At 55.4% G+C, this 26,108-nt stretch overlaps 11 protein-coding genes across 11 annotated transcripts; 5 read left to right on the forward strand and 6 right to left on the reverse strand.

The window, feature by feature from the left end:
- Nucleotides 1–1,229: 1,229 nt before the first annotated feature.
- PG986_008545 (uncharacterized protein) lies at nt 1,230–3,345 on the forward strand (the record flags this gene model as incomplete). The annotated part of the gene is given in 4 exon segments (XM_066844767.1): nt 1,230–1,293; nt 1,690–2,081; nt 2,126–3,006; nt 3,018–3,345. 4 exon segments carry the CDS (start codon nt 1,230–1,232, stop codon nt 3,343–3,345), a joined length of 1,665 nt encoding a protein of 554 aa, XP_066700879.1.
- Nucleotides 3,346–4,258: 913 nt separating this feature from the next.
- Nucleotides 4,259–5,221, reverse strand: PG986_008546 (uncharacterized protein; the record flags this gene model as incomplete). Its single annotated transcript, XM_066844768.1, has 1 exon — nt 4,259–5,221. The coding sequence occupies one exon, from the start codon at nt 5,219–5,221 to the stop codon at nt 4,259–4,261; it is 963 nt and encodes a 320-aa protein (XP_066700880.1).
- A 990-nt stretch (nt 5,222–6,211) lies between these two features.
- On the forward strand, nt 6,212–6,931 carry PG986_008547 (uncharacterized protein; the record flags this gene model as incomplete). The annotated part of the gene is made up of 2 exons (XM_066844769.1): nt 6,212–6,459; nt 6,520–6,931. 2 exons carry the CDS (start codon nt 6,212–6,214, stop codon nt 6,929–6,931), a joined length of 660 nt encoding a protein of 219 aa, XP_066700881.1.
- A 1,050-nt stretch (nt 6,932–7,981) lies between these two features.
- Nucleotides 7,982–9,107, reverse strand: PG986_008548 (NAD(P)-binding protein; the record flags this gene model as incomplete). The annotated part of the gene is made up of 3 exons (XM_066844770.1): nt 7,982–8,016; nt 8,055–8,597; nt 8,669–9,107. 3 exons carry the CDS (start codon nt 9,105–9,107, stop codon nt 7,982–7,984), a joined length of 1,017 nt encoding a protein of 338 aa, XP_066700882.1.
- Nucleotides 9,108–9,551: 444 nt separating this feature from the next.
- PG986_008549 (uncharacterized protein) lies at nt 9,552–12,542 on the reverse strand (the record flags this gene model as incomplete). Its single annotated transcript, XM_066844771.1, has 6 exons — nt 9,552–10,782; nt 10,842–10,936; nt 10,998–11,780; nt 11,833–11,940; nt 11,993–12,346; nt 12,417–12,542. 6 exons carry the CDS (start codon nt 12,540–12,542, stop codon nt 9,552–9,554), a joined length of 2,697 nt encoding a protein of 898 aa, XP_066700883.1.
- Nucleotides 12,543–14,755: 2,213 nt separating this feature from the next.
- On the reverse strand, nt 14,756–16,204 carry PG986_008550 (uncharacterized protein; the record flags this gene model as incomplete). Its single annotated transcript, XM_066844772.1, has 1 exon — nt 14,756–16,204. One exon carries the CDS (start codon nt 16,202–16,204, stop codon nt 14,756–14,758), a length of 1,449 nt encoding a protein of 482 aa, XP_066700884.1.
- Nucleotides 16,205–16,967: 763 nt separating this feature from the next.
- PG986_008551 (xanthine/uracil permease) lies at nt 16,968–18,554 on the forward strand (the record flags this gene model as incomplete). The annotated part of the gene is made up of 4 exons (XM_066844773.1): nt 16,968–17,789; nt 17,859–18,230; nt 18,288–18,394; nt 18,455–18,554. The coding sequence occupies 4 exons, from the start codon at nt 16,968–16,970 to the stop codon at nt 18,552–18,554; spliced, it is 1,401 nt and encodes a 466-aa protein (XP_066700885.1).
- A 213-nt stretch (nt 18,555–18,767) lies between these two features.
- PG986_008552 (thymidylate synthase) lies at nt 18,768–19,873 on the reverse strand (the record flags this gene model as incomplete). Its single annotated transcript, XM_066844774.1, has 2 exons — nt 18,768–19,677; nt 19,782–19,873. 2 exons carry the CDS (start codon nt 19,871–19,873, stop codon nt 18,768–18,770), a joined length of 1,002 nt encoding a protein of 333 aa, XP_066700886.1.
- Nucleotides 19,874–20,469: 596 nt separating this feature from the next.
- On the reverse strand, nt 20,470–20,787 carry PG986_008553 (uncharacterized protein; the record flags this gene model as incomplete). The annotated part of the gene is made up of 1 exon (XM_066844775.1): nt 20,470–20,787. One exon carries the CDS (start codon nt 20,785–20,787, stop codon nt 20,470–20,472), a length of 318 nt encoding a protein of 105 aa, XP_066700887.1.
- A 1,127-nt stretch (nt 20,788–21,914) lies between these two features.
- Nucleotides 21,915–22,872, forward strand: PG986_008554 (uncharacterized protein; the record flags this gene model as incomplete). The annotated part of the gene is made up of 2 exons (XM_066844776.1): nt 21,915–22,293; nt 22,463–22,872. The coding sequence occupies 2 exons, from the start codon at nt 21,915–21,917 to the stop codon at nt 22,870–22,872; spliced, it is 789 nt and encodes a 262-aa protein (XP_066700888.1).
- Nucleotides 22,873–23,598: 726 nt separating this feature from the next.
- Nucleotides 23,599–25,798, forward strand: PG986_008555 (uncharacterized protein; the record flags this gene model as incomplete). Its single annotated transcript, XM_066844777.1, has 6 exons — nt 23,599–23,719; nt 23,802–24,041; nt 24,092–24,345; nt 24,407–24,806; nt 24,882–24,963; nt 25,135–25,798. The coding sequence occupies 6 exons, from the start codon at nt 23,599–23,601 to the stop codon at nt 25,796–25,798; spliced, it is 1,761 nt and encodes a 586-aa protein (XP_066700889.1).
- Nucleotides 25,799–26,108: the final 310 nt, after the last annotated feature.

Here is a 26,108-nt window from a genome sequence, read left to right on the forward strand (position 1 = left end):
ACGTGCTGTGCTTTGTGGAGGGAGGGGACAACAGGGGAAAAGAAATGGCACAGTAGGTCCGTGGCCTGGCTTCGATTCAATAAGTAGGAGCCGCAAGTCCATAAGGTTTTAGAAGAACTGCCAGTGCTATAGGGGAGTTTCACAAGGCTTCACCTGTGCTGTTAGTGAACGTCTGCCCTGTACGTCTGTGATGTTTAGCCCAGGTAGAGGTGCTATAGGCAATCAGGTGCCTGTGGAGCTTGGACAACCCTCTGTAAACAGCCCCAGCATTTAGTTACTTACAAAAAATTCTGCCGGGGCAGGGCAGCACGTCTGGATTGGTGAATCCGCGGTGAAATTGCATCCAGCAAAAGAGATTTGCTAGATACGCTCATTATCTACCATCTGTTTCGTTTCTCAAATGAACGGAACGTGAACTACTGGACCCGCCCTTCCAGCTGGTCCCTTTGCTTCTAGCTAATCGGATTTCAAATAAAGTCCTTGACTCAACGCTCGGTCATCTTTCCGGGCATGTCAAACTCGATGACGGCTCAGTCAATGCCGTAAACAGTCTGGGACGTCGTTAGCAAGTGGGTCAACTCCCTCGGCCTCAAGCGCCCGGCAGGTCCCCGGCAGCAGTATCCGTGGCCGACCAAGGGCTATCGTGGAGAATTGGACTACGTCCGCTACAACTCGGCGTGTCGGCCACGGGCATCCTCGATTTACTCCACCCCTCTCCGTCCCAGATAGCCCCAGCCTGGCTAACGGATAACGTCCCCGTTATCCATTTCACTTAAAATTGGGTATCTAGTGGCTTGGCGTTGGTGTATCCTTTTTCAACCAAGCAGAAAGAGAAACAGACATGAGGGGGGGAAATACAACGGAACACGGTAATTGGACGACATGATATGTCGGCCCACCGCAAGCTGGAAGCCACCTAGGAAATATCTTAGCTTCCACGCATCTTTATTCTGCTATAAACACTCTCGTAGGTACACAAGACATTGCAGTGAAACGGCATGCATATGCAGCGCTAAGTCGAGAGCCTGATGTGCAGTCGGGGTCATGACGCAGTCAGCCTTGAGAAAATCGACAGTGGTTTCGACCAGATATAAAAAAAAAACTTCCGGTTTCATTCGCATGCGTCAGCAGGCAACCTCGAATAATCCCCACTTCACTCATTTCTCATCTAGCCCTATAAGCGAAACCAGCCTCCAAACTCGATATTTCACCTCCTTGAAGACCCCAACATGGATCGCTGGCAACCGTTAGACGCGGCCCGGGAGGAAATCCGGGTGCTGGACCTGCAGCCCAGTCAGCATGGCTCTCAGGCCATCTCCTGCCAAATGCGGACTACCAGTCTACAAGAGGAGCCACCGTACGAGGCTCTTTCCTACGTCTGGGGTAGTCCAGACAACCCAAAGGAGATTCTCCTGAACGGGGCAGCGCATCCCGTTACGAGGAACCTGTACAATGCACTCAAGGCCCTGCGGCACCCAGACAAGACGCGCAACTTGTGGGTGGATGCCGTGTGCATCAACCAGGCCGATCTCCAGGAGCGCAACGCCCAGGTGTCCATGATGGACAAGGTCTACCTCCAAGCCTCCCTGGTCGTGACGTTCTGGCAGAAGGAAAACATGTCCGAGAGCATGCAGACAGTCAAGTCGTTCGGGAAAGATCACACGCGGCACTACACGAATCCTCCCCAAGCGCTGCTAGACTTCCACCTCAACTGGGATGCCTGGTTCTTCCGGGCGTGGACCTTCCAAGAGGCCGTCCTGGCCAAGGATCTCGTGTTCCACGCCGGCGCCGACTTCCTAACCCTCCAGGACCTCGAGGACTACCTGGGCTCGCTCCGCCAGCATTTCCTCCGCGACGGCGCCTGCTGCGTATCCGTCGCGATGGAGTCCCAGCGGAACCTGGACGAGGCCAACAACCCCTTCGGGGCGACCATGGCGGTCCTGTTCGGCCTGCTCGACGCCCGGCACGAGCTGCGGCGAAAGGGGAAACAGCCCTTGCTGGAGGTCCTGAACTACACGGCCGGGCGCAGCGCGACGGACCCTCGCGACCTCGTCTACGCCTTTGCGGGGCTCGCGCACGACGTACCCCCAACAACTTCGTACGCTACGATACCCCCCTGGCGAAGTGCCTCGTCCATATCACTTCCCGCTTGATTGAGCACACCCGGTCCCTCAAAGTGCTGCAGTACATTACCAATGACGAGGACCTGAACAGCCCTTCTGGCACAGGCATCCGAGGGGATAACAAGAGAAGAAATGGTCTCCCTACTTGGAGCCCCGACTGGACTCAGCAGACCGACCTCGAGACCGCGACGAACACGAATCTGGCCCGCGCCTTCATGCGCGGACGCTTCGCAGCTGGAGGGAAGGGCCCGGCCGAGGTGTTGTTTCCTAGGCCAAACCTTCTAAGGACCCCGGGAGTTCTTTACGACACCATCACGCACCTGGGCAAGCCGAGCCGCGACACCGCCGGTTGGCAATACGACAGAGCCTGCTTCCGGCAGTGGTGCTTCATGCTGGCCAACAGCAACGCCGTCTACCGGGCCTACTGCGACGTGTGCGAAGGCGAAATCACCGCCGGGGGAACACGGCACCGATGCGTCGAGTGCGGCGACTACGACGTGTGCGTCCAGTGCCTTCCCGGAGTCGGCGCGGTCCACCCCGGGCACGCATTCCAGAAGATCGACCTGGGCAAGGCGCCGGACATCGTGTGTAATAGCGACGAGGAAGGCCAGGTGCACATCCAGGGGTCCTACTGGACTATGCTCGACACTATTCCCTATTCCCACGTGCCCAGCCAGTCTCTACAAACGGCCTTCCGGAAGACGATGACCGCCAACACCTCGTTTGGCAACACGCCGTTCGGCAAGGACTCCTCCAATAATAACGACCTCGCCCCGTTTGTGGAAGCTGTGGCGTTCACCAAGTTCTGGAACACGTACATCGAAGGGCACAATGCCATCACCTTTATGGCTAGGAGGGGTCTTACGGAAGATGCGTTTAGGGGGTCTTCAATAGCATTTCTCGGGCCTTCCTGACGCACATCAACACCATCGTGTCTACCGTGGTCAACGGGAAGCGGTTCTTTGTCACGGAAAAGGGGTACGTTGGCTGGGGTCCCAAGTCGACCGAGGTCGGTGACAGCGTCTCCGTCCTACCGGGGGCCGACGTCCCGTTCCTCGTGCGGAAGCTGACAGGTGAGATAACGCCTAGATCTGACGAGGACGGGGATGTGGTGAGCTGCACACTCGTGGGCGAGGCGTATGTTCATGGGCTGATGAATGGCGAGGCACTGACGGCCGTCGAACATGGCATAGTGAGCCAGCAGACGATCGTGATTCATTGATGTTTGCCGCCGGCGTCCATAGTCGTTGCATCCGAGGCTAACTGCAGATGCCAAATATCGGGATAGTGACAATAATTTAGCGATAACCTACTACGAAGCAGTGTAGTAGCAAGTGACATGCAACCCTCGCGGATGAAACATACGTCACTGCACCTTGCTACAGTTGACAGTCGTAGAGTGCGTAGCCACGGAGCCTCGCCGCCTTCTATCGGATATGTCTGGAACCATCAGGACGACGGTCTAGCTGAGCTCGGACTCGCTTACCTCTACCACGAATTTCCGGTCCCCTTCAAGGCTGGGATGCGGGGGTCTGGCTGGGATCAGGCTCTGGGATGCCTGGTTTTGACGGTATCTCCGAGGACAGCCACGAAACTAGAGCTCAGGATCATGCCTCGGCTATCTTCCAGTAGTTGATACCACATGATCCTCTATTAGTCAACAGACGTGAGACGGCCGCTTTGCAGCGCGGCTTGCTCTTACTAAGACATCCCACTAGAACTCCGAATATAGCTCATGGTAAGCATCGTGTGGAATGCATGGTATGTTGAATTGAAAACCGTATACTGTTCAAATCAGTCATGCAGACCTGTTTGGGGCTGATTGATTGCGTTCTCGTATCTGGGCGCACATGGAGTGTCAGACGGCGTAGACCCCAAGGTCTGGCCCCGTCTCCCACCCCTATCTGTATTCTGCCAAGAAGAGACCAAATTCGCAGCCCTGATATTTGGCATGAATGCTACACAGCCGGTGCGTGTATGTGTGTGTAGTGCAGGTTAATGAAATGTGACGGTAATGACCGGATTCAGTATGAGTCCCGTAAGCATGACAAAGGAACAAGTTGATCCAATGAAAGCAACCTCCCCTCCATTCCAGACAGCCGTCTCCCCCACCTCCTTCAGCCGCCCCAGTCTGGCTAGAGGATTTCGTCCCCGTTCCTCATCGTGCCATCCACCTCCATCCGGTTTCCCACGTATTTGGTATTGTGGGCAGCCAGGTTCCCATCCCTAAAGACATGGCCATTGTGCATGATGTCTTCGCCGGGGACATGGGCCCCTTGGCCGTCCGCGTGTTGTGTGATTGACGTTGCTGGTGCCTTGACGTTGCCGTAATAAATCTTGTTTTCCGTAAACTCGCGCATTCGCTCGTCACTGACATGGCCTTTCACATCGTAGCCGTTCAGCATGGGCCCGCGCGAAGTCATCACGTTGCTATCATAGGCGGCCGGGCTTGGGGGACGGCCACCCTGGGTCCTGGAGTCGTTGCTGCTTTCCTGGTAAGTGGCGATAGCTTTGCTGATTATTGAATCAATGGCATCCAATGTAGAGGGTTCCCGCAGGGTCACATCCATACCAGCGGAGTCCGGACTCTCTTTTCGCTTATTGCAAGGGCTGCCTTCGACGTCCTGTCCTTCCTGCCCCGCGTCGCATGCTGTTGAATGACACATGCCAAGGGCTTTTGTTGGTCTCTGGTGATATCGTAGTCCAACACGTACTTCCTTTAGGGTGGTGTTGGTAATATATAGGGTAAGAGTGCTCTTTTTCTCCTCGATGGAGGCAAAGATGCGACCGAAGCGTTTTTCTCTGATGACGAAGATGATTGAATTGAGAAACCGGGGACTCCGCGTTTTATACTGCTTCGGAAACGTGAGGGATTCGAGAATGGCAGCGAGCGACCGGGTGCAGCAGCTTATCTCGGGCGTGTCGAAGGTTGGGTCCTGCCGGATCTGCTCGAGGAGGGGAACCAATTCCAGGACCCTTTCCTGGTGCTTTCGGGAAGCCTCGGATGCATGATAGAGTCGATCGAGCAGGCCGCACAGCTTCAGACAATACTCTGCTGCCTGGGCGGCAGTTACGACGGCGGCTAGGATCTCGGCCATGGTAGCAGCAGGATTGCATCAGACCTGGCCTACAACACTCTGTAGCAGCAAAGCAAAACTCACGTAAGATTCTTTAGATATATTTAGCTGACCTAACCCTGCACTCCCAGAGCCTTGCATGAGCCGAGCAAATTTCCTTTTCTGGACTCTTCTCCGCACTTCCTAGGTACTCTCAGAAAAAGCAAATATTACGGCTACGTACACCATTCCTCAAATGTGGCCTTCAGATCAGGCTGAGTGGCGCTTTGATGGACAGAAAATCCATTTCAGACCCCCAGGATATAATGCAACTGCTATTTATTGTACCTGGCCTAGAGATTCTCTACGAAGGGCCAAAATTACCGCCCGATGTAACGAAACGTAACGCCATCACTCACAAAATGCAGTGCATGGATGCACAGCAGGCCGGATGCGTGGCGTCGTATCAGAGCCTTGTTCCATTAAAGCTGCCCAAGAGCCCGGGCGTAAACCGGGCGACATTCTGCACCCTTTCGCTTAGAAGCTGCAGCAAGCTTGGTCCTCACTGCAGATACACCAGCAGCATTGAGTTGCAATGGATTTTGCAATGGATCTTATATGCGGGCACATATTGAACGAAAATTTTGACCAGATTGTGCCTTGCTATCCTGCTATCGCTAAGGGAATGGGCACGAAGATATTTTTCAACACCCTCCTGGTCAGCTTGCAAAATCCAACGGTCAATCCGGCTTGAAGAGGCTGTGTAAATGGGCATTTCAAAAATAAACAAGGCTGTTGTTAGACCTCGGTAATTAAGGGGGCGATGCTGTCAATCCCATATGTCCCATGTCAGTATGACATGAGATTTAACCACAACTACTCGGGTTCTACTCTGAGTAAGATCGCATAGTCGCGATTATATAATATGAGGTTTGACATTGCCATTTCGTGACTGGGACTTGGTATCTTGTCACGTAGGGAGTCAGTTACTACAAAATAGTCGTCCTGCGCAATCGTGTATGGACTACAACCATGTCGGAAGGGTCGCCAGCACGTCACGTTTCGCATGTGGCTGTTTACAACGGCAATGACCATAACGGCCAAGGGCTCCAGCACAATGGATTAGGCATCAATAACACCCACCACCAGCGCGATGTGAACCTGTGGTTCAATGAGCATCGGGGACAGGTGCTGACGACTATCGCCGTCGTGGCCATCGTGGCAATGGTGAGCCTGGGCCTGGGACTGGGCTTGGGTTTAAAACCCAGTTCAAACCCACCGTAAGTCGAGCTCATCTTTAGTTTGGTCTTGTGCTAATCAGTTATTTCGAACATACTTAGGACGGGGAGCGACCATGCGACCTCACCAGGCCCTGCCGGCCCCGGCCTGCCCTCCTCGACCACTGCACAAGGCATTCCATCTCAAACCGAGACAATTCCTTCGGTCACGAAACCAGCAAGCCCCTACGAATGCCGCTTTTCGTGTGATCAGAGCTACCAGGATGAACACGGGTGCCATCCCAACTGCCCCGGAGCCCCTTGCTCCGACGACACGGGCTGCCAAGATCCGTACCCGTGCATACCTAGGATAACCTCCGGGACCACCAAGACCTCTGACGGTTTGGTGCTGAGCTCATGCTGCAACACTGGCTGCAAGGAGACTTGGACCTGCTACGGAGCATGCTCACTGGACTTGAAGTGTGTCACCGCAACCAACTTCACCGCGGCGTCTACGTGTACCAAGATGGGATGAAGCCGCAGCCCTTGCAGTATGGATCCGTTCACAACCATATCAGGATCCCGCTCGGGAACGGGAACAATGCAACTCGGACCTGCACTCTGCCACTTTGCCGGCATGTTAACGAACATGGCGCGCTTCGGATCCAGAGTTCTGAAGGCGAACAGGGGATTGCACATGTCTAAGTCTAGACTCCACGCCGACATGGTCTTCGTGCTCGATTTAGGCCAAAGTGTCGAGTATATCATTGGACAGACAGTCCCGAGTCTCGCAGCCGAGAAATCTCGGGTGATGTATGCAGCACTCGCATCGAAGAAAGAGTGAATGGGATGAGGTTGAATGCCCACCAGTCTACCAGGAGCAGCTTCCCCAACCGCTGGGCATTAGAAGGAGCGGCCAGGACTGACAAAATGGCATTACTAGGTCTCTTGAAGCCCCCCGTTGTTGTTGGGTTAGGCGAAGGCTCGAGTGTTGGGCTTGACAAGCGCATTGCTCTCATGTACATACGATGCGATCCCGCGCAGGCTGAACCTAGCCAGCCTATCATTTGTAAATATTGAGCTGAATCAAGTATAGAAATCCTTGCCTGAGGTCCAATGTAGAAGCCACTCTCAACCACCATTGCGTTTTAGCGGAGAACATGTCTCCATGTGGTCGGGTGGGACATCCAAGCCTACCAGATGCGCAATGGGTAAAGTAAATACTGGTTCCATGCCTCGTTCGACGGTTGGCAGCCAGGCTTGAGCTACAAGCAGTGACATTTAGCGAAGTCGTAAAAAGAATACGGAAACCCGCAAAAAGAAAGGTTGGTACTGCACTAGCCGCGAATCGAACGCGGGGCCCATCGATGGCAACGATGGATTTTACCACTAAACCACTAGTGCCTTGTGCTGGAGTGTTTTCCGATGTGAGTTTGTCATTTATTACAGACTGTGTATTCTACTTGCTACTATCTTGACACTAAGAATTCAATCAATCCATCACATCTTGTACTCACACTGGAATTAGCAGAGACTAGATGATCCCAACGGATGCGTGTCTCATCCCTAGAGCGTTTATCAGTACCTAGTTCGCGACAGCAGGCTGGATAAGCGTAGACCCTGTAGTTCATCAAGTCAGCAATCATTGCCTCTCTCACCAAAACCATTATCACAACCAATTGCAAAAGGACTCACCTCCATCCGGATACACAATCTGCCCATTGTAAAACCCCCGCCCCGCCCCGCCAGGAACAGAATCGTCGCCGCCATATCCCTCTCCTCCCCCAGCCGGCCCGACGGGTTCGTCGCCTTGCTCCCGTCCAGCGTGCTCTTGTTGTCCGCGCCCGACTTGCCCGCCGTCATCTCGCTCGGGAACAGCCCGGGCGCGATGACGTTGACCCGCACCTTCACGTCCTTGAAGATGGTCGCCAGCATCCGGCTCAGGTGCGTCGCCGCCGCCTTCGAGCTGGCGTACGCCGGCTGGCCCATGCTCGGCCCCTTCATCGCGCCCGAGATGGACGACACGTTGACCACCTGCGACGACGGGCCGCCCTTGGCCAGGAGCGGCAGGAAGGCCATGGACATGAAGTAGGCGCCCACGACGTTGGTCTGCATCGTCTCGAGCCACTGCTCCTCGGAGCTCCTGAGGAAGTGCTCCGAGATGGCCTTGGCGTCGCCCATGTCGGGCTGGCCGTTGTTTGCTGTGCTTGTATTAGTTTAAATCCCATCATCCACCGCCAATTGATGCATGCAGAACCACGGGCAAACTCACAATACCGCGTATCGTCATCCCGCGCAATCCCCGCATTGTTCACCAGCAACTGCACTCCCTTCGGCTCCCTGCTTTCAATCTCCCCGGCCAACCGCACCGCCTCGCTCTTCTTGCTCACGTCCCCCCGCAGCGCAATGATCTGGCCCGGCCCGTTGCTGTACATTTTCACCGTCTGGTCCAGCACCTCCTGCCGGCGGCCCGTGATGTACACTTTCGCGCCGTTGGACTGCAGCGCCTGCGTGATCATGAGCCCGATGCCCGTCGCGCCGCCCGTCACCACGGCCGTCACGTGCGACACGTCGAACAGCGCGCCCGCGCTCAGGTCGTTTGCTTGTCCTGTCGCCATGGTTGCTTTGGGTACGATGTTTACGGGTATCAGTGGTCGGAATGCACTGCGTACAAAAGAAGATCTGGCAGTACTCGAGAAGAGTCGGAGCATGTTGAACAAGTAGTCTTTTCAACTTGAATGTGATCTGATCTGGTTGTCGATTGCCGAGGCAGCTAATGCAGGGTGTTCAATTGGCCGGTGTAGAAACACATGCGGCTCGTCTACGTCAATGGAGGGGTTTCTGGAGCTCCATGACGACAAGACACAGCATCCCCCGATTTATTCCAACTGCCGCTGTCCACACTTTCTTCAGCACAGCCGACTATGATGGCCACATGCACGCAATGCGTCACTGTGCAACATGGAGACATCATGGTCGTCTTTGCTGCTTTACTTGGCACGTCATGCACGGTCGCGCATCTTGCACGTCAAGCAAAGCCGCAAGCAATTGAGCCGGTAATGTATTGAATTAGGAACTATTCTATAACTGCGTCGCAAGAGTCGGAAAGAATTCTAGGTCTTCGTGGAAACGTAAGCTTCTCTCTCCGGCACACCTCAAAGGTAGTATTGTATATTGAAATCCCCCGTAAACGCCACATCATAATCCGTCTCGTTCTTCTGGTCGCCAAAGACGTGTAGCGCCCGGACGGCAAAACAATACCTGCCCTTAGGCGCATATGACCCGTCGGCCAATTGCCCATGCCAGGGCGCAAGGGACAAATGGCGGTTCAGCCAGAGCAGGGGCGACCCGAGGATGTTGCCAAGGTTCGTGGTCGAATTGGACAAGGTCACGTTGCCGGAGTCGACCTTGACCGCCTCGATATGCACAAGCGACGTGCCGAAGGCCAGTCTTGTCAAGGCTCCCGGTTGCGACTGTGAAAGACCTTTCTTGTCTGAACCACCCTTGGTGAAATTGAAGGTAAGAGTGTCGATGGCTGGCGGATAAACCCAAGGCTTGTCCTTGCGGCCCGTCGCGACTACAAAGTCACTGAAGCCTATCACGCGCGTGTTGTGCAAGCTGCCGGCGACGCCCTGGTACGGTAGCGAGAGAGACTCGCCGTTGGTGCCGTTGATGGTCACATAACCTGAGTAGACGGGGAGACGTGTCGCGTTGACAGCGGGCGGCGTGGCCCTGACCGAGATAAACTTTCTGGCGCCCGGTGCAAGAGTAATCTTGGACTCGCTCAAGTTGATCGTGGCATACACGTCGTCAAACTCCATCCCGGGGAAGGGGTCGGGGTAGGTCCCGTTTGAGAAGGTGTAAGCAGTGGCGGCTCCAACAGCCCCGAGCTCGTAGGTGACCTCCTCTCTGCCTGTGTTGGACATGGCAAAGCTCAGGACGTCGGCATGATGGTCCGCATCGCCAAACGCCAGGCTGGAGCGGTCAAGGAGCGTCGTAGCGTAGGCTGCGTCGTATACCTGTATCATGCCGGCACCCTGTTGGGCGACCGGTGCGAGCATGTCAAAGGTCTTCCTTCCGTCATTGAGGAACTGCGGATTGGACGTGGCCGACAAGAGATTCTCAAACTCGGCAGGGCGTAATTTGCCTCGGACTTCGTGAACCAGTGCAAAGGCGGCAGCCACCAGAGGCGCGGACATCGACGTGCCGACCAACACAGCGTACCCAGGGAATTGGCCCTTTCTCGCCAATTTCCCGGGGTAAGTCGACAGGATATTGCCACCAGGTGCTGCAAATTGTGGCTTGGTCGCCCCTTCGAATGAGGGTCCCCAGCTTGTATAGGTACTCGCATATCCGCCAGTGCTTTTGTTGGGCTCCTCTCTCAAGCTGTCGCATCCCGCGCGGTCAGCCATACATCAAAAAGCGTCCTCCTTTGCCAGACTTACATGGACACCAGCTTTTCTGGGTCGGGCAGTGTTAATGTGATATTTGATCCAGCCTTCAGGAGCCTCGTGAGCTCCTCTGCTGTCTCCTTCGACACCTAGCGCTCCGGTCAGTATTATGAGAAGCTCTCGAGAGGAAACGGAAGAGGGTTAACCTACCATCCCAGAAGCGATGATACCATCCGTCAAGGAGTCTGTCATCGGTGTGCCGGGCTCAGCGCCCCAGAACATGACATACTTGGCCCCGAATGCGGCGGCACGGGCGGCCATCTTACTGGCAGAGCATGTCCCTTGGCGGGTAAGCACCACTGAGCCAGATAGGTCGGGAGTGTCGGCGGGGAAAGGGTTGCATCCATTCGCTGCGCTGTCTATATCCAAAAGACTGGCAAAGACGGGCAGTTGAGCTGGTGCTTCTGACCATTGGCCAAGTGTAGTGGTAGTGAAGCTGAACTCTCGCGGTTCACCCCGGTCCACGGAGTAGTCTGCCCAGAGCTTGAGCACCGTTGTCACTGTGTTGTCAAATGAAGCAACACTCACGACCGTATCTTCACTGGCGGGTTGGCTGACAAAGAAAAGGCCCATGTTCCCGGAGTTGCCGGCAGCGGCTATACATGGGATCCCAGCTGCAACGATTCTCGTAACTGTTACACCCATTGCCCCGGGACTCTCGTCCCAGAATGCTTCATCTCCTAGCGACGCACTGATGATGTCAGCCCCGTCCTCGTGTGCACGCATGAAGCCCCCGCACGACTGAGTCTTCCGTGGATTCACCGCCGCAGCCGAGTACTCGATAAGCCATGATTTCGACGCCCTGTGAGTGTAAGTGAGGAAACCATCAAATTGGGGCCGCAGGTGAAGCAGGCTACTCACAGGAGCGGCACCAGTAAACCCCAGTGGGTTTTCCTGTGCGGCAATAATCCCTGCGACGTGCGTGCCATATCCCTATAGATATGGTATTAGCTACTTGTCTTCTGCCCGAGCGGAAACGGCTTACATTGCATGTGTCCAGAGGATCGTCGTCGTTGTCAACAAAGTCGTAGCCTCCGGCTACCAGACAGCCGGGGCCGAAGCAACCACCGAGAGCATCGTGAGTGTAGTCGATCTGGGAGATGTCAGCACGTATGGATTCACCACGGACGCAGGGCCCGACTCACGCCGCTGTCCACGATGGCAATCTTGACGCCCTTGCCCGTGATCCCCTTGGCCCGAAGCTTGTCCACCTGGGTCATGACGTGAGGCGAAAAGGTGTCGTTGGTATCCTGCCTCTTGTCGATCTGGGTCTGATTCGAGAGGTGGCTAGCCCACACCACTTTGTCACTGGGCGACTTCATCTGCCGATTGGGCCACATCTGCTTCACCATGGGCATTGCCAGCATCTCCGCTGCAAGCTGGCTGGCCGCCTCCAAGTTCTTGAACTGCACCGTGGCGCCCTTGAACAGGGTGTAGTCGAAGCGGTTGACAATCTCGGCGTCCATGGACGCGGCATGTGTGTGGAAGAGCGACATGTCCTGTGTCAATTGGGTCAGCCACGACTGCTCCGATACGGGTTGTTTCTTTTGCACGGGGTGGGCTTAGTACCTGAGAGTCGTCGAACTCGACGATGTAGGAGCCCGGGAGGACATTGTTTGGACTGCTCGCCTCCGCACTGACAATGCGAGCCAGCGCTCCGACGAGCAAGGGCAGGAAGAAGGTCTTTCGAACCATGGTGGGCCAGCAGCTACGGGTAACGGACGGAGTCTGGGCAGCGGGACGAGGGAAAATACGAATCCAAAAGTTGATGAAGTGATGAAGAGAATGAGAACAAAGCTATGGATGCTGTCGTGCAAGTGTGGTATGTAGTGTTGGTCTGTGACGGTAGAAGTGAATGTGGAAGATGGGAAGTTCAGAAACCTGGCTTGGATCAGTCAAGGGTTGAAGGACAGGACTTTGCCATGACCCAAGGTGCGAGGTATTGTAATGCACATGCTGGGGAAGGTGCGTGGCCTTGATGGGGTTCAGTGTCCAAGGTGGAAGGAGTATCTTTCCTGCCCGCGTCGCTGCCGTTTACCTAGGTATAACCTGGGAAAGCGGACTGAAGTCTTGCAGTGTGACTACAATCCTGTTCGCTCAAGGCGATGGCACTCCTGCAATTTCGGAAGCCTCGTTTCGGCACACCTCTGAGCCCACGCAGAAGTTCAGGCCAAGTTCTTTCCCTCGGTGTCCATCTCTTTCCCATGCCCATGCATTGCCCGAGTCCAGAACAGAGGGCTAGAACAGGGCCATGTACGCCAATCGAAGCAACCTTCAGAAGCAAGCTGGAAGCTGCAGGACCCAGACCCCGCATACATGTCACCTGCTGTGTCGCGCTTCTTGATGCAATGGTCTGGGCCTGCATTCGGTGCACATTCAGATTGTAAGGAACGCAACAACAGCGTGGTGGTGCTTCTGCCAAGGTTGCTTCCCCAATACATGGAGGGACAGAACGTACGGAGGGAGACAGAGATACATCCCCTTCTCGGCAGCTTAGATTAAAAATCGGTCTCTGGGCAGGCTTTCACTGCCTCACAATCCTCTGGAAGGCTCAATGACTAACAGCGGCTTGCACTTCATACCCAGTCGGGCCTCGACATGCCGTTGCGTACTTGCGTAGCATTCTTCCAACGTCTACCATCACTCACAAGGTTCGACTACTGGGCATGAACTTGTCCTATACCCACTGGAACATATATTGATGAGCAAACTAAACGTCCATTGAGTCAATCAGTCAACCTCAAACCGTCTTGGCTTCTTCATACACACCTCGCTCCTGACGTGACTCAACCTCCCCGGCTGATCTATGCGCAAGGTTCTCGAATACTGGACCAGCATCCCGCGAGTCTGATTCCGCAACTGCTCGAGGGCGCAAATGTGGGAGAATGTACCCAGGAGTGGTTTAAGGAGCTGGCCTCTAGTCTATATACACGTCCCCGTCCCCGTCCCCGTCCCCCTTCTCCTTCTCCTTCTCCTTCTCCAAGCTCTATTGCGCACCGCGGGCTTTGAAGTTGTAGGTGACTTTCTGGATGTGGTAATAGAGGTTTAAAAGGTCCCAGCAGGACAAAGGATGCTTTTCTGGGTCACTTCAAGGACGTATATATCTCCCGTTCGGATTCGGATAGGTATATCGTCGTTCTTTTCCACGTTTGGGTTATCAAGTCGTTGCCAGTCCGGCAAGCCACCTGTTCGCCCATCCTGCCGTAAATCCCGGATATCGTAGACCGACTTGGCAAATACGGGATCGTCAGGGTTGAATCGTTGAAATTGAAGCTCCATTCTCTTGCCCTGCTCTCCCGGCTTCAATGGAAGGGGTCGAAAGGCTACTCGTGTCTAGTCCTAAAGAGTATGGAGAGATTGGTTTAGTGGGAGTATGTTGTTCGTGACACTGTCGGGAAGCCGTTTACTAATTTCTTTTGGTAAAGGTCGAATAAAAAAAATGAAATTCGTTTTGATATTCGTCTTCCAAGAATGGTACATGTTTAAATCCTTTTATGCTAAGCTCTTGCAAAAAGATTCCTCGTTATAATTAATTTAGTAGCATCCCTCCCTCTGCCATAAAAGCTAAGCCCATGTTTCTTCAAATCTAGATGCAAAGACAGAAGACGACAGCCCTTTATGCTAGCGTGGCCGGATCAACCCTCGCGAAGTCATTGCATTGGATTTACCACTCCTGAAGTGGACCTAATCAGGGCATGCCCTGGTCCCGAGTCGAGATACTGCTGAGTGTCGTCCAGTCCTTCGAGGAACCTCATCACGTAGGTACCATCCGAGGTCGGCTGGGCCGGGCCACTCGGCGCGTAGGAGAGGGGCAATGCGCCCCCAGATTCAATGACACGTCGGGCAGACCATGTTGCATAACAGAAGTCTTGCTCGTATACACGGCAATGGAAGCCGTAGTGCTCCCATCAGGCCATGTCGTTTCTGAAATCCATAAAGGTCACGCGGGCGACCGGTTCCTTTTCGGCCGGCTGCGTAAAGCACTCCATGAGATCACTCTCCAGAGCTTCGAATTGCAATCCATCTTGAACTGCAAAGTCGCGAAGGCCTAAGGGTACCAAAAGTGAGCATTGGACATCGCGGCAGGCCACGAGATACTTACACCAAACTGGGGCACATTTATCGCTCTTGAGAAGTTTCTCCTTGAAATACTTCTGGTAGTGCTCGAGTTCGGCGAGCTTGTCCGCTCTGAAAAATGACCGGAAGTCTGGGGGAGAGACGACTGGATCTCGCCGCATCCCAGTCGTATAATACTCTATCTCTATGGCGCCGACAACTTGTGGTATTTTCGATTTATTGTCGGACAATGCAACAATCACGCAGCCATCGAGGCAGATGGTATTAATGAGGTTACAGAATCTGAGACACGTATCGTAGTGTTTGAATCTTTTCGAGCATCCTTCCGATGACCGTGTGAAGGCTTGAAGTCGACCCTCTCGTGAAGACTGGTGGTGGAAAAGCATGGCTGCCTGCCATAACCATGTCTGGATAAGCAGATCGTCGGTGTTACCAGCCCTCACAGACAGAAAACGGCAGTTTGCCGTTTCCTCGCCGTCAATCACCTCTAGACTGGAATGTCGAGAATTCAACTTTATTGGACTCCAGGCTGTCCAGCTCAATCCGTAGTTCTTGGTCAGGGCTTCGTTGGCTTTCAACTCTAGGGGGTTCTCTGACTCGAAGAATAAGGCATATAAGCCCATGGTCGCAGCCCACTCTTGCCCAGGTGCATCGTCCTTGGTATTATCAAACTTTGCGACCTCCGTGCCGACTCTCATTTCTTCGGTATCCTTCCTCCTCGCGGCAACAGCTTTTGACATATGGCCCTGAGCTTTTATGTTGCCATTGTAAGAGACAAGAGCAAGCTGATCCGACGCATTCTCGGCGAGTAACTTTGGAGCCGCTGGATACTTTCTCAAGCTCCTTGTTTCTGGAGGTTCCTTAGATGGCGTGGTGTCCCATTGACATGAACTGTCCCCATGGTCCCCGGAGCGGGTGGCTGTAACAGCCTGCGACTCATCTGGGAGTGTTGTGGCAGTCGCCGAGTTGATCGTATGATCCCGGCACGTCTTGCTATCTTTCCTATGGGCCCTATCGTCTCTTTTATGTCCAAGGCGGTGCTTTTTATCACTGGGCGTAGTATGGCTCTTGTCTTTCCCTGTTTTCTGATGCTTATCATGGTCTTCTCCCGACTTGGCATGGCTTCGGGACCCGTTGCTGTGACTGGACCCTGTCTTTTGCGTAGGATCTTCGGATTTGCGGTGACGCCTACTCGATTTGGAGTGGCCTGTATTTAATGTGTTGTGGCCACTCCTCGGTTTGGTCGAACCCGCTAAAAGATCCAATGGTATAGACGGCATACTTAAAATAGTATCTTATGAAAATGTTAGAAGTTCGAGAAACTATTTAGAAAAATGAATCCGATTCCTATCATGGACTATTTTTATATTTATCTTGGCTGATACGAAGTCTTTGTGATGCCCTGTGTCGACATCATCTCTGCGTTGCCATTGTCATCAAGGCAATCACGGTGTCGGGGGACTGATAATATCTGTCCAGAAGCATGGTCTCGAGATGTATCAGGAAACTAGCTGACCAAAGACCTCATTCTAGTTGGCTGAGTCGGAGGAGGAGCCCCTTATCACGAGAAGCCAAGCAAACCGGCGCTCGCTGGCATGGCAGTTGTTGGCGTTGGTTGGCTGCATGGGAACATTCCAGCGCTAGCCAGGCCTGCAATGCCTGCCCGGAGGTTGCCGAGCAGCTAAAACAACCCCGCCTGAGCCCCGCCGTCCGCTTGGGAATGGAGCTCTACCCTGCTCTGGGCCCGAGGCAAGCCGCCTATCGCACGAGTCCCTCGAGCTGCTGATGGGCTCAAAGAGGCAGGTGAGGCACTCCTCGGCCAGAAAGCTTTTCCATTTCTGAACCCGACAAATGTCCTCCTTTGTTCATCTGCGGTTCCTTAGCAGGTGTGCACGAGTCCAACTCCCACGCAGAGCAACCTCCTCCTCCTCCTTCCAAGTCTTTTCCCTGCTGGCAATCAGGACGACAACCAACTCGAACTCTTGTCGGCATTTCTCATCCGCGACAACCCCTCCTCGCACCACAGCGTTCGCAGCCCCCACCATGGCCACCATGGACGTCGACAAGATCCTCGCGGGCAAGTACCCCGCCAAAGCCCACGCCGCCCGCGTCGCCGCCTACATCCGCGCCAAAACCGACGCGACCGGCATCCTCTACCTCGAGGGCGCCGCCTCGGGCCTGCTCGAGGACTGCGACGAGCCCGTCCCCTTCCGCCAGCGCCGCGCCTTCATGTACCTGAGCGGCATGGACGACGTCGCCGACAGCTACCTGGTCCACGACATGGCCACGTCGCAAACCACCCTCTTCATCCCGCCCGTCGACCCGGAGGAGGTCATCTGGTCCGGCCTGCCGCTCTCGTGCGACGACGCCCTCGCCCGCTATGACGTCGACGCCGTCCTGCCCTCGACCGAGCTCAACGCGCACCTCGCTCAATTGGGGGCCGCGCAAAAGGACAAGACCAAGAACACCGTCTTCGCCATCGCCGACCGCGTCGGCCCCCACGTCAGCTTCCTCGAGTTCGACGACAAGAACTTTTCCTTGCTCGGCGAGGCCGTCGACGAGTGCCGCGTCGTCAAGGACGAGTACGAAATCGCCCTCATCCGCAAGGCCAACATGGTCAGCGAGGCCGCCCATCAGAAAGTTATGCAGAGCGTCCGGGCCGCGGCCAACGAGTACGAACTCGAGGGCCTGTTTCTGGGCGAGTGCTACAAGAAGGGCGCCAAGTTCCAGGCGTACCCCAGCATTGTCGCTAGCGGGCGCTCGGCGGCGACGCTGCACTATGTGCACAATAACAAGGAGATGCCGGGCAAGGATCTGTTGCTGCTGGATGCGGGCTGCGAGTGGAAGCTGTACGCTTCGGATATTGTGAGTTGAATTGGCCCCTGGCGTTCTCGACAGATTGAGCAATCGGAGTCCCATGACTAACCACCCCAGACCCGAACCTTCCCCATCTCGGGCAAGTTCACCACGGAGTCGCGCGCCATCTACGACATCGTCCTGAAGATGCAGCTGGACTGCATTGCCATGCTCAAGGAGGGCGTGGCCTGGGACGACGTGCACCTGCTGGCGCACAAGATCCTCATCGACGGCCTCCTGTCACTCGGCGTCCTCAAGGGCGACAAGGACGAGATCCTCAAGGCGAGGACGAGCGCCGCCTTCCTGCCGCACGGTCTGGGACACTACCTGGGCATGGACACGCACGACACGGGCGGCCACCCCAACTACTCGGACCCCGACCCGCTGTTCCGGTACCTGCGCGTGCGCCGGAATCTGCCGGCGGGGAGTGTTATTACTGTCGAGCCTGGTGTAAGTAGTCTCTTCTCCTGCTGTGAGGTCTATTCGATATGCTTACGCGATTGGCAGATCTACTTCTGCGACTTCATTATCCGACCTTACCTCAAGGACCCCAAGCATGCGCAGTACATTGACGAGAAGGTCCTAGACAGGTACTGGGACGTCGGTGGTGTCCGGTAAGTCTGCCGCTTGCAATCTAGTTTATGACGACACGTCCTAACCACTTGAACGTATAGCATCGAGGACAACCTCCTCATCACCAAGGACGGCTGTGAGAACTTGACGGATTGCCCCAAGAACCCCGAGGAGCTGGAGAAGATCATCACGGGCGCTTAAGTGCAACAGCAGGTCGATTGGCCATGTGAGTTTGCGCGAATGTCTACAGTGAGTGAGTAGCAAAACATGCAAGGGGTTTCATCGCACGGCGTTCTTGATACCTTATGAGTCATGACCAATTTAGCATTATCTAAAATTGTCTACTTCCTATGCAACTGCTTCAATTCGTAAATGATTCATATCCTCGTTCTATAACATCACGTCTTAACTATACTACACCGACATCTTCATGGCAATGGACTTGTGCGGGTCGTACCCATGAATGACGAAATCCTCGACCTTCCAACCGTCGATGCTGCCCCCCTTTTGCTGGTTCACGATTTCCAGTTTCGGGAAGTCGCGGGGTTGGCGCTCGAGCTGCGTGCGCAGGGCGTCGACGTGGTCGACGTAGACGTGGGCGTCGCCCATGACGTGCGTGAGGCTGCCGGGCACCATATCGCAGACGTGGGCGAGCATGTGCGTCAGTAGGGCGTAGCTGGCGATGTTGAAGGGGACGCCGAGGCCCATGTCGCAGGAGCGCTGGTAGAGCTGGCAGTGGAGGTGGCCTTTGGGTTTGTTCTCTTCGGACTGTTCTCCGCCTGATGTTGTAGAGTTGTTGGTGCTACTGCGCGGGTACGAGACGTAGAACTGGGCGAACATGTGGCACGGCGGCAGGACCATCTCCTTCATGGCCTTGGGGTTCCAGGCGCTGAGGATGAGGCGGCGGTCGTGCGGGTTCGTCCGCAGTTTATGGATAATCTCGGCGAGCTGGTCGACGCCCTGGCCCGTGTAGTCGGTGTCGCAGTCGACGTAGTCGGCGCCGAAGTGGCGCCACTGGAAGCCGTAGACGGGGCCGAGGTCGCCCTCGGCGCGGTGGGTTAATCCTAGGTTATCCAAGAACTCGCGCGAGCCGTTGCCGTCCCAGATCTTGATACCGGCTTCGCTGAGGGGTTTGGACGTGGTGGAGCCGGAGATGAACCAGAGGAGCTCGGCGATGACGGCCCTCGTGAAGACGCGCTTGGTGGTTAGGAGGGGGAGGATGGGTTGGAAGGGTTCGGAGGAGCCAGAGCTGGGCGAGGCGGGGGCGTGGAGGGCGAATTTGAGGGGGCGCGGGGCGAAGATGGAGTAGGTGCCGGTGCCGGTCCTGGAGGGTTGGGCGTGTGTGTCAGTTGGTGGCCTTTGTACCTTCAATTCATCTTTCAAGGGGGCAGAGAGAAGAGGAGGCAAAAGAGAAGGGGCGAGGCATACCTGTCGGGCCGGCGTTCGCCATGCTCCAAGATCTCGCGGACGAGATCGAGGTATTGGTATTCCTCGTGTGTCCTTGGATTCGTAGAGCCCATTTTAACGTCTAATTGGGTGTGTTTCGGGTCTGATTTCACTCTTGCTCTGTATTGCGGTTGTGGTGAATGGGCATGGAAAGAAAAGTGAATGAATGCAATTAACGCGCGACGCGACCGGAAATCGAGTTGAGAAGCACTTAGCGCGTTGAGGGGGCCGCGATTAATTATTAATGCAAGGATGGAGGGGTTCCTGGATTTCTTTCAGTGTGCCTGGGACCTGGGACCTGGACTAACAACTATTAGCGCCAGCAGCAGCACGCCCGAGGCAGTAAGTAGACTTCAGCCTGAGACATGCAGACCCGTCCCACCATGACCTGCTTGTGCATGGCGAGGGAGGATAGAGACGTCATTCTAATATTGACATCGGGCTTGAGTCTGCGTCTTGTAAGTCACTGTTTTCTGGTCTGGGGATGTATCTTGGAGGTTTACACTCGGCCAGTAGATTGATTGACTTGGTTTGCAGAGGTCAGATACAAAGCTTCACTCCCATCTGCAAATTGATGCTCACGCTTCTTGCCATACTTTTGACCGTGGAGACTGTTTTTGCTTCTATATTCTACTTAATGACATGCCATACGTATGTCTAGGCACCACGCTCAGCGCAGCGCCTCCTTGATCCCCCGCCGAGTCCGGCGAAGTCCACTTACCAGCGACCTCCGGACCTTCTTGGACCCCTTCCTGAGCAACGGGGTCCACTGGATCGGCCCCGGCCGCGCCTTGCAGCCGTGGGGGCACGGCTCGTCCAGGTGCGCCCGGAGCGACGGCGCAACGAACGGGTCCGAGTCGGTCACGCGGCCGCAGTGCTCCAGCTGCTTTTGCCGGCAGGCGCGGTCGTACTGCTCGCAGTACTGCGTGATGGGCTTCATGGCCGCGTGGGTGCGGCACGGGTACCAGACGGTCTGCTCGGTGCACATGGTGGCTATGTGTTGGTGTTGTGTTTTCTTATCTCCGACTTACCGAAAAGGAGGAGACGTTGGATAGCAAAGGAAACTGAGAATACTTAGCTTTTGGATGTTGTTGGCTGATCACCTGTCGATTCGATCCCAAGATGAGAGTGGCCTGTGATGTTTGTCTTCGGATGATAGAGCAAAAAAAAAAAAAAAAAAAAAAAAAAAAAAAAAAAAAAAAGATATGTGACAGGAAAATACTGCCTTTATAGGGTGCTGGGCGTTCGGGTGTTGAAAGGGGACTCGAGAACAAGGCCGCATTGTCTCCAACAAGGGGAACGAGTCTCCAAGTATGACAAAAAGCGCATTGTCAATTCCGGTGGGCAGAGAACAGACAATGCATGGTCCATTTGGCATTGCCCCCATCCGTGCTGTCCGTTCGTCAAGGGCATGGTTCTAGGTGCGTCCGTCATTGGATTGACGGATTGGACGCTTACAGTTGACCTTGACCGCGGAACGGAACGGATAAGGAGTTCTTTCTTGCCTATCGTGCTTGACTGGATACATGTCAGCTGCGCAAGAACTACAGCCTTACCTGAAGCACCCAAGCAGCTTCTCCTAGTGGGCGTCGTTCGGTACCCGTGCCAACAGGAAATGATGTAGTTGATTGCTTCATTTCTGTTGGTGGTGAAGCAAACACCTCGTATGTCGATTGGTACCCTCGACACAACACGGTGGCGCCGTGGACCTCCCTGGTGCTAACCCAATCTTTCAGCAAGCCACCCCTAACTCGGCCCTTGCACTCCCCGAATCCTGCATGGACGAGCGAGCCGGTAGAGCTGAAAGAGGAAATCTGAGCAGCCGGGTTCGCTGCAAGCAGCGGAGAGCGAGAGCCGACTGCCTGTGGTACGCCGCCTCTTCAACGGGCAAGCTCGCAGGCAGGCTGCATTGGACATACTCCCTGGGAAACGTATGCATGCGCTTCCGAATGCCTCCATCCAGTCTTTGGCTGGGGGAAGGGCTGTGATGTACGCACTGATGCGCTGTCCTTTTCGATTGGAAGGCTTGCGACGTATCTGCTGCACAAAAGTCCCCATGTTAGATGTGTACTATTGGGTCCCAAGGTCCTTGTGCAATACCTACTTAGCAACCAGATGCAGGCCGTCGGTCCCGGAAGGAATGCTGCCGATCCGCCGAACCAGGCCCAAACTCCCGTCATCAACGATGCGACCTCATGTGCATGCCCAATACCACCATCGGGCACACCGGTCGGGACCCTCGATGTCACCCACCCCGGAAATTGGTGGCTGTTGGTTGGCAGATGCATCCCCGGCACGGCATGTCGCTTCACAGCCCAGCCGGCTCGAATGGGCGGAGCGACTGCAAGCGCTGCAAGCCCCGAGGTGGCAATTGCTTCTGCTTGCGATGGAAGTACTGTCAAGCTACAAAGGAAGCTTCCCTCGAGAATGGCATTGTTCGCAAACCCACTGGGATCAACCAGGCCACCTCGGCACCCAGATCTGGGCTCTAGTGGTTAGCAAGCCGCTTGGCCAACGGTAAAGTCAAACTTCATCCAAGCCTCAAGCCTCGTAGCCCGCGCTGGCTGCTCGGGCGACCCTTTCCAGCCGGACGGTTACGCTTCCACGGCATCTCCTTGGCTAGCGACTGGCGTCGAGGAAACGTACGAAGCACCACCGTCCAGCTGAGAGATCTGGATATACAGCCAAAGCTCTTGCCTCTGCTTTCGCCTCTGCGCGTCGGTTCGACCGCCCCGATGAGGAAATCACATGTCGGCCCCGAAGCACAGGTAAGACGCCACCCGCCCCCAACTGCACACATGCAGCACTTCTGCATTGGATATCCAACATCGCGTCTGCATTGGATATGAGAGGGCGTCTACCCCTCTTGGGTTCTGATATATCATCCATCCGACAGGCCAACGACGATGCCAAGCATACGCCACGGGTCCGAGAGACAGAGAGAGCTCGAGAGCTCAAAGACGAGGCCGCTCGACCACTGCTCGATCACAAGCTACAGCAGACACTCGACATCCCAGCCTCCTCCCCAACGCCATGCTCGCGGCAGGATCTGCTGAGTGTCCAAGGTTATTAGCCTTGATCCTCCGATGGAATCTTGTGGCCAAGCTACCGATTTGCGAAGCCAAACCACGACCCTTGCCTTGTGCCCTTGGCCTCTCTCTGCACCTTCGACCAGTCCATGTACCTCATTCGATGAAGGTCGCCTGAAGCTGGGCATGATCGCCTTCCCCCCCAGCCTGCGCCATCAGGATGATAGACTCTAGTCTACCCGCTGACTTGGTCATGTCGGGCCCATGTCCTTGACTCCGGCCAGCCGTCTTTGGCAGATTCCCCATGGCGATGCACGCCTGATTACGTGAGCAGCAAAGGCATCACACCTACACTGCCCCGTTGATGCTCTTCGCAGTAATCCCCCGCGTGGCCCAGGCAAGGTTGGCTGCGGGACGTCTGGTCTCGGCCCATGCTACCACCGCGCCCTCACCCTCGCTCTTGGTAGACAGATGTGGGAGGAGGGGTCTTGTCGAAGAGCGAAACTCTTCATACTCATAAACCTATGCACCCCGGGGCTCTATTTCCCTTTTGCTTCCCTTGCGCGGACTCCTTTCATTGCCGATCCCAACGCTCGTTCCATGTGTTATTCCTCCCTCCTCTAAGACCCAGCCATATTCTGTCGATCTCTTTTTTCTTCTCTGTGCCATACATACTATTGTTATCCGTCGCATAGATTGATTGACCTCGTCATTGTTCTTCTGTTGGATACAGAAGCTGCATGAGTCGAAAGCGAGCAAACTGAGGCAACATGGCCGCAGCACCAGTATTTGCCATTGTCGTGTTACTGCTTTACGTCGTCTACCTCAAGAAGAAGGAGCATGACCGAAACAAGATCCCGCCGGGTGCTCGACCGCTTCCAGGCCCCAAGGGTATGTGATACTCACTCCTGTTGCCTCGTCTTTGGCTCGTTGGTGACAGCCACTGACGGAACACCAGGCCTCCCCTTAATAGGTCGCATCCACGATGTCCCCGCCGAGAAGACCTGGCTCAAGTTCTACGAATGGAGCAAGGTGTACGGCCCCATCTACCAGATGGAGATCTTTGGTTCGGTCCACGTCTGGATCTCCTCCGAGGCCATTGCTCACGACTTGTTGTCGCGGCGGGCCCTGATCTACTCGGATCGTCCCATGATCCCCAACTTGCCCAACAACCGGACCGGCGGAGAGTATCTTGCTCTCCACGGCCGTAATGGTAGGCACTCAAGGACTTCCTGTGATGAACCAGCTAACGGCGATCCTTAGACACCTGGAAGCGACAAAGAAAGCTGGCTCAACATCTGATGGCCCAGTCTGCCAATGCGTCGCTGCACAACTACCCCTCCAAGGAACGCGACCGCTTTTTGTATTTGTTGTCCAAAGACGCATCGCAGTACCGCGAGTACATCGAGCAGTTCACCGCGAGGACGGTATCGCGCCTCTCGTGGGGCAGCCCGCACCCGGCCAACCTGCTGCGTGAGACCACCTTCGGTTTGCTGGAGACCATCTCCCCCCTCGGGGTCCCTGCCCAACATCATCTCGTGGCTGATGCACGTCCCTTACTTCATGTCGCCCTGGAAGCAGAAGGAGCACGCGCGCCACGAGATCGAGGCCGGCCTGTTCAAGAGCAGCGTCAAGTACGTGCGCGACGCCGTCGGCAACGGCACCGCCGACCCCAGCTTCGTCCGCACCTTCATCGACACCCTCACCAAGCCCGGCGACGAGATCAAGTGGGGCGAGGAGGCCGAGGCGACCTACGTCGTGGGCCAGATGGCCATTGCCGGGGCCCTCACGATCGGCAGCCCCATCCAGAGCTTCCTGTTGGCCATGTTACATTTCCCCGAGTGGCAGCACAAGCTGCAGCAGGAGATCGATGAGGTGTGCCACGGCCGGTGCCCCGAGTGGGAGGACCGCGAGAAGATGCCGTTGCTGCGGGCCGTCGTCAAGGAGGTCATCCGCTGGCGGCCGCCTGTTCCTACTGGTGAGTTGTTCTGTCATTTTGAAGTCTACTTGGTTGTCACTATTGCAGTCTACTTAGCCTAACACCCACGCACAGGTATCCCGCATGCGGTTGAGAAGGACGATGTCTACAATGGGTACTTCATCCCCGCCGGCGCTACGATCCACGCGATGGAATGGTGAGTACACCCATCTTCTTTCTCATCCACGTCATCCCTCTACGTTCTGTCACTCAACCATATGGTGTCACGTGCAAAATATTGCACGTGTAACTTGACATCAAACTCTCGGACCTCCGAAGTTCAAACTCATTCTACCCCCTTCAGACGAACGCTAATCCACCACACCAGGGGCATCACCCGGGACGAGACCACGTACCCCGACCCCGAGACCTTCAACCCGGCCCGCTGGCTCGAGCCCAAGTACCCGACCTACAAGGAGCCCCTCACGATGCACCCGAACCTGGCCGGCTTCTCGCAGTTCGGCTTCGGGCGGCGCACGTGCCAGGGCGTGCCCATCGTCGAGATGGATCTTTTCTTAGCAATGGGCGGCATGGCCTGGGCCTTCCGCATCCAGAAGAAGCGCAAAGCGGACGGGACCGAGGTGCCGGTGCACTGGAACGATTTCACGCCGCTGCTGATTGCGAAGCCGGCGCCGTTTGAGTTCGATCTCGTGGCGCGCAGCGAGGCGACGGCGCGCATCGTAAGTGGCATGTGGGAGAGTGGTAAGGGCGACGACGACGAAGAGATTGAGCGCGCGGCGGAGTTCGAGCGCAAGATTAGCGAGGACCGAAGGCGCGAGGCGATGGCGGCGCGGGTCGCTGCTGCGGCGGCGTCAGTGGAGAAGGAGGTCGTTGCCGATGATGACGATGCTTGCTCCGTCGGGGGTAGTGACACGTCCGGCGGCAGCTTGTTGGCGCCCGGGGTCACGCCCAAGACTGCAACTTCGTTGAGCAGTACATCAAGTGTCACGGACTTTCCGCAGCTTCGGGCGGATGCGGATATTTGGACGTAGCAGCAAGGGAAGAGGGTGTTGATTGATTTGCGAATAGAACAAGATAGAGAAAGCGGAAGTAGAAGTTAGACAAGAGGGACACACAGTTAAGATGACTTGTGTTTTGTCTCTTCAATTCGGACGAGACGGGAAAAGATGGAAAGGAGGGGAGGCAGGTGTTGGCGGTAGAGGAGGCAAGAAGATTTGGTTTGAGATGTATGTATGCATGATACACCCTTTACTACCGCGGACGACGCGACGATCGGTAGAATGTGCGATCTTTTCTTTCCTTAGAGGCGAATATAATGGTATTGATTCAGCGTGTTGGTGT

Source organism: Apiospora aurea (assembly GCF_038362705.1).
Source record: "Apiospora aurea strain CBS 24483 chromosome Unknown utg000005l_segment0_segment0, whole genome shotgun sequence".
In the NCBI taxonomy this organism is placed as follows: Eukaryota; Fungi; Ascomycota; class Sordariomycetes; order Amphisphaeriales; family Apiosporaceae; genus Apiospora; species Apiospora aurea.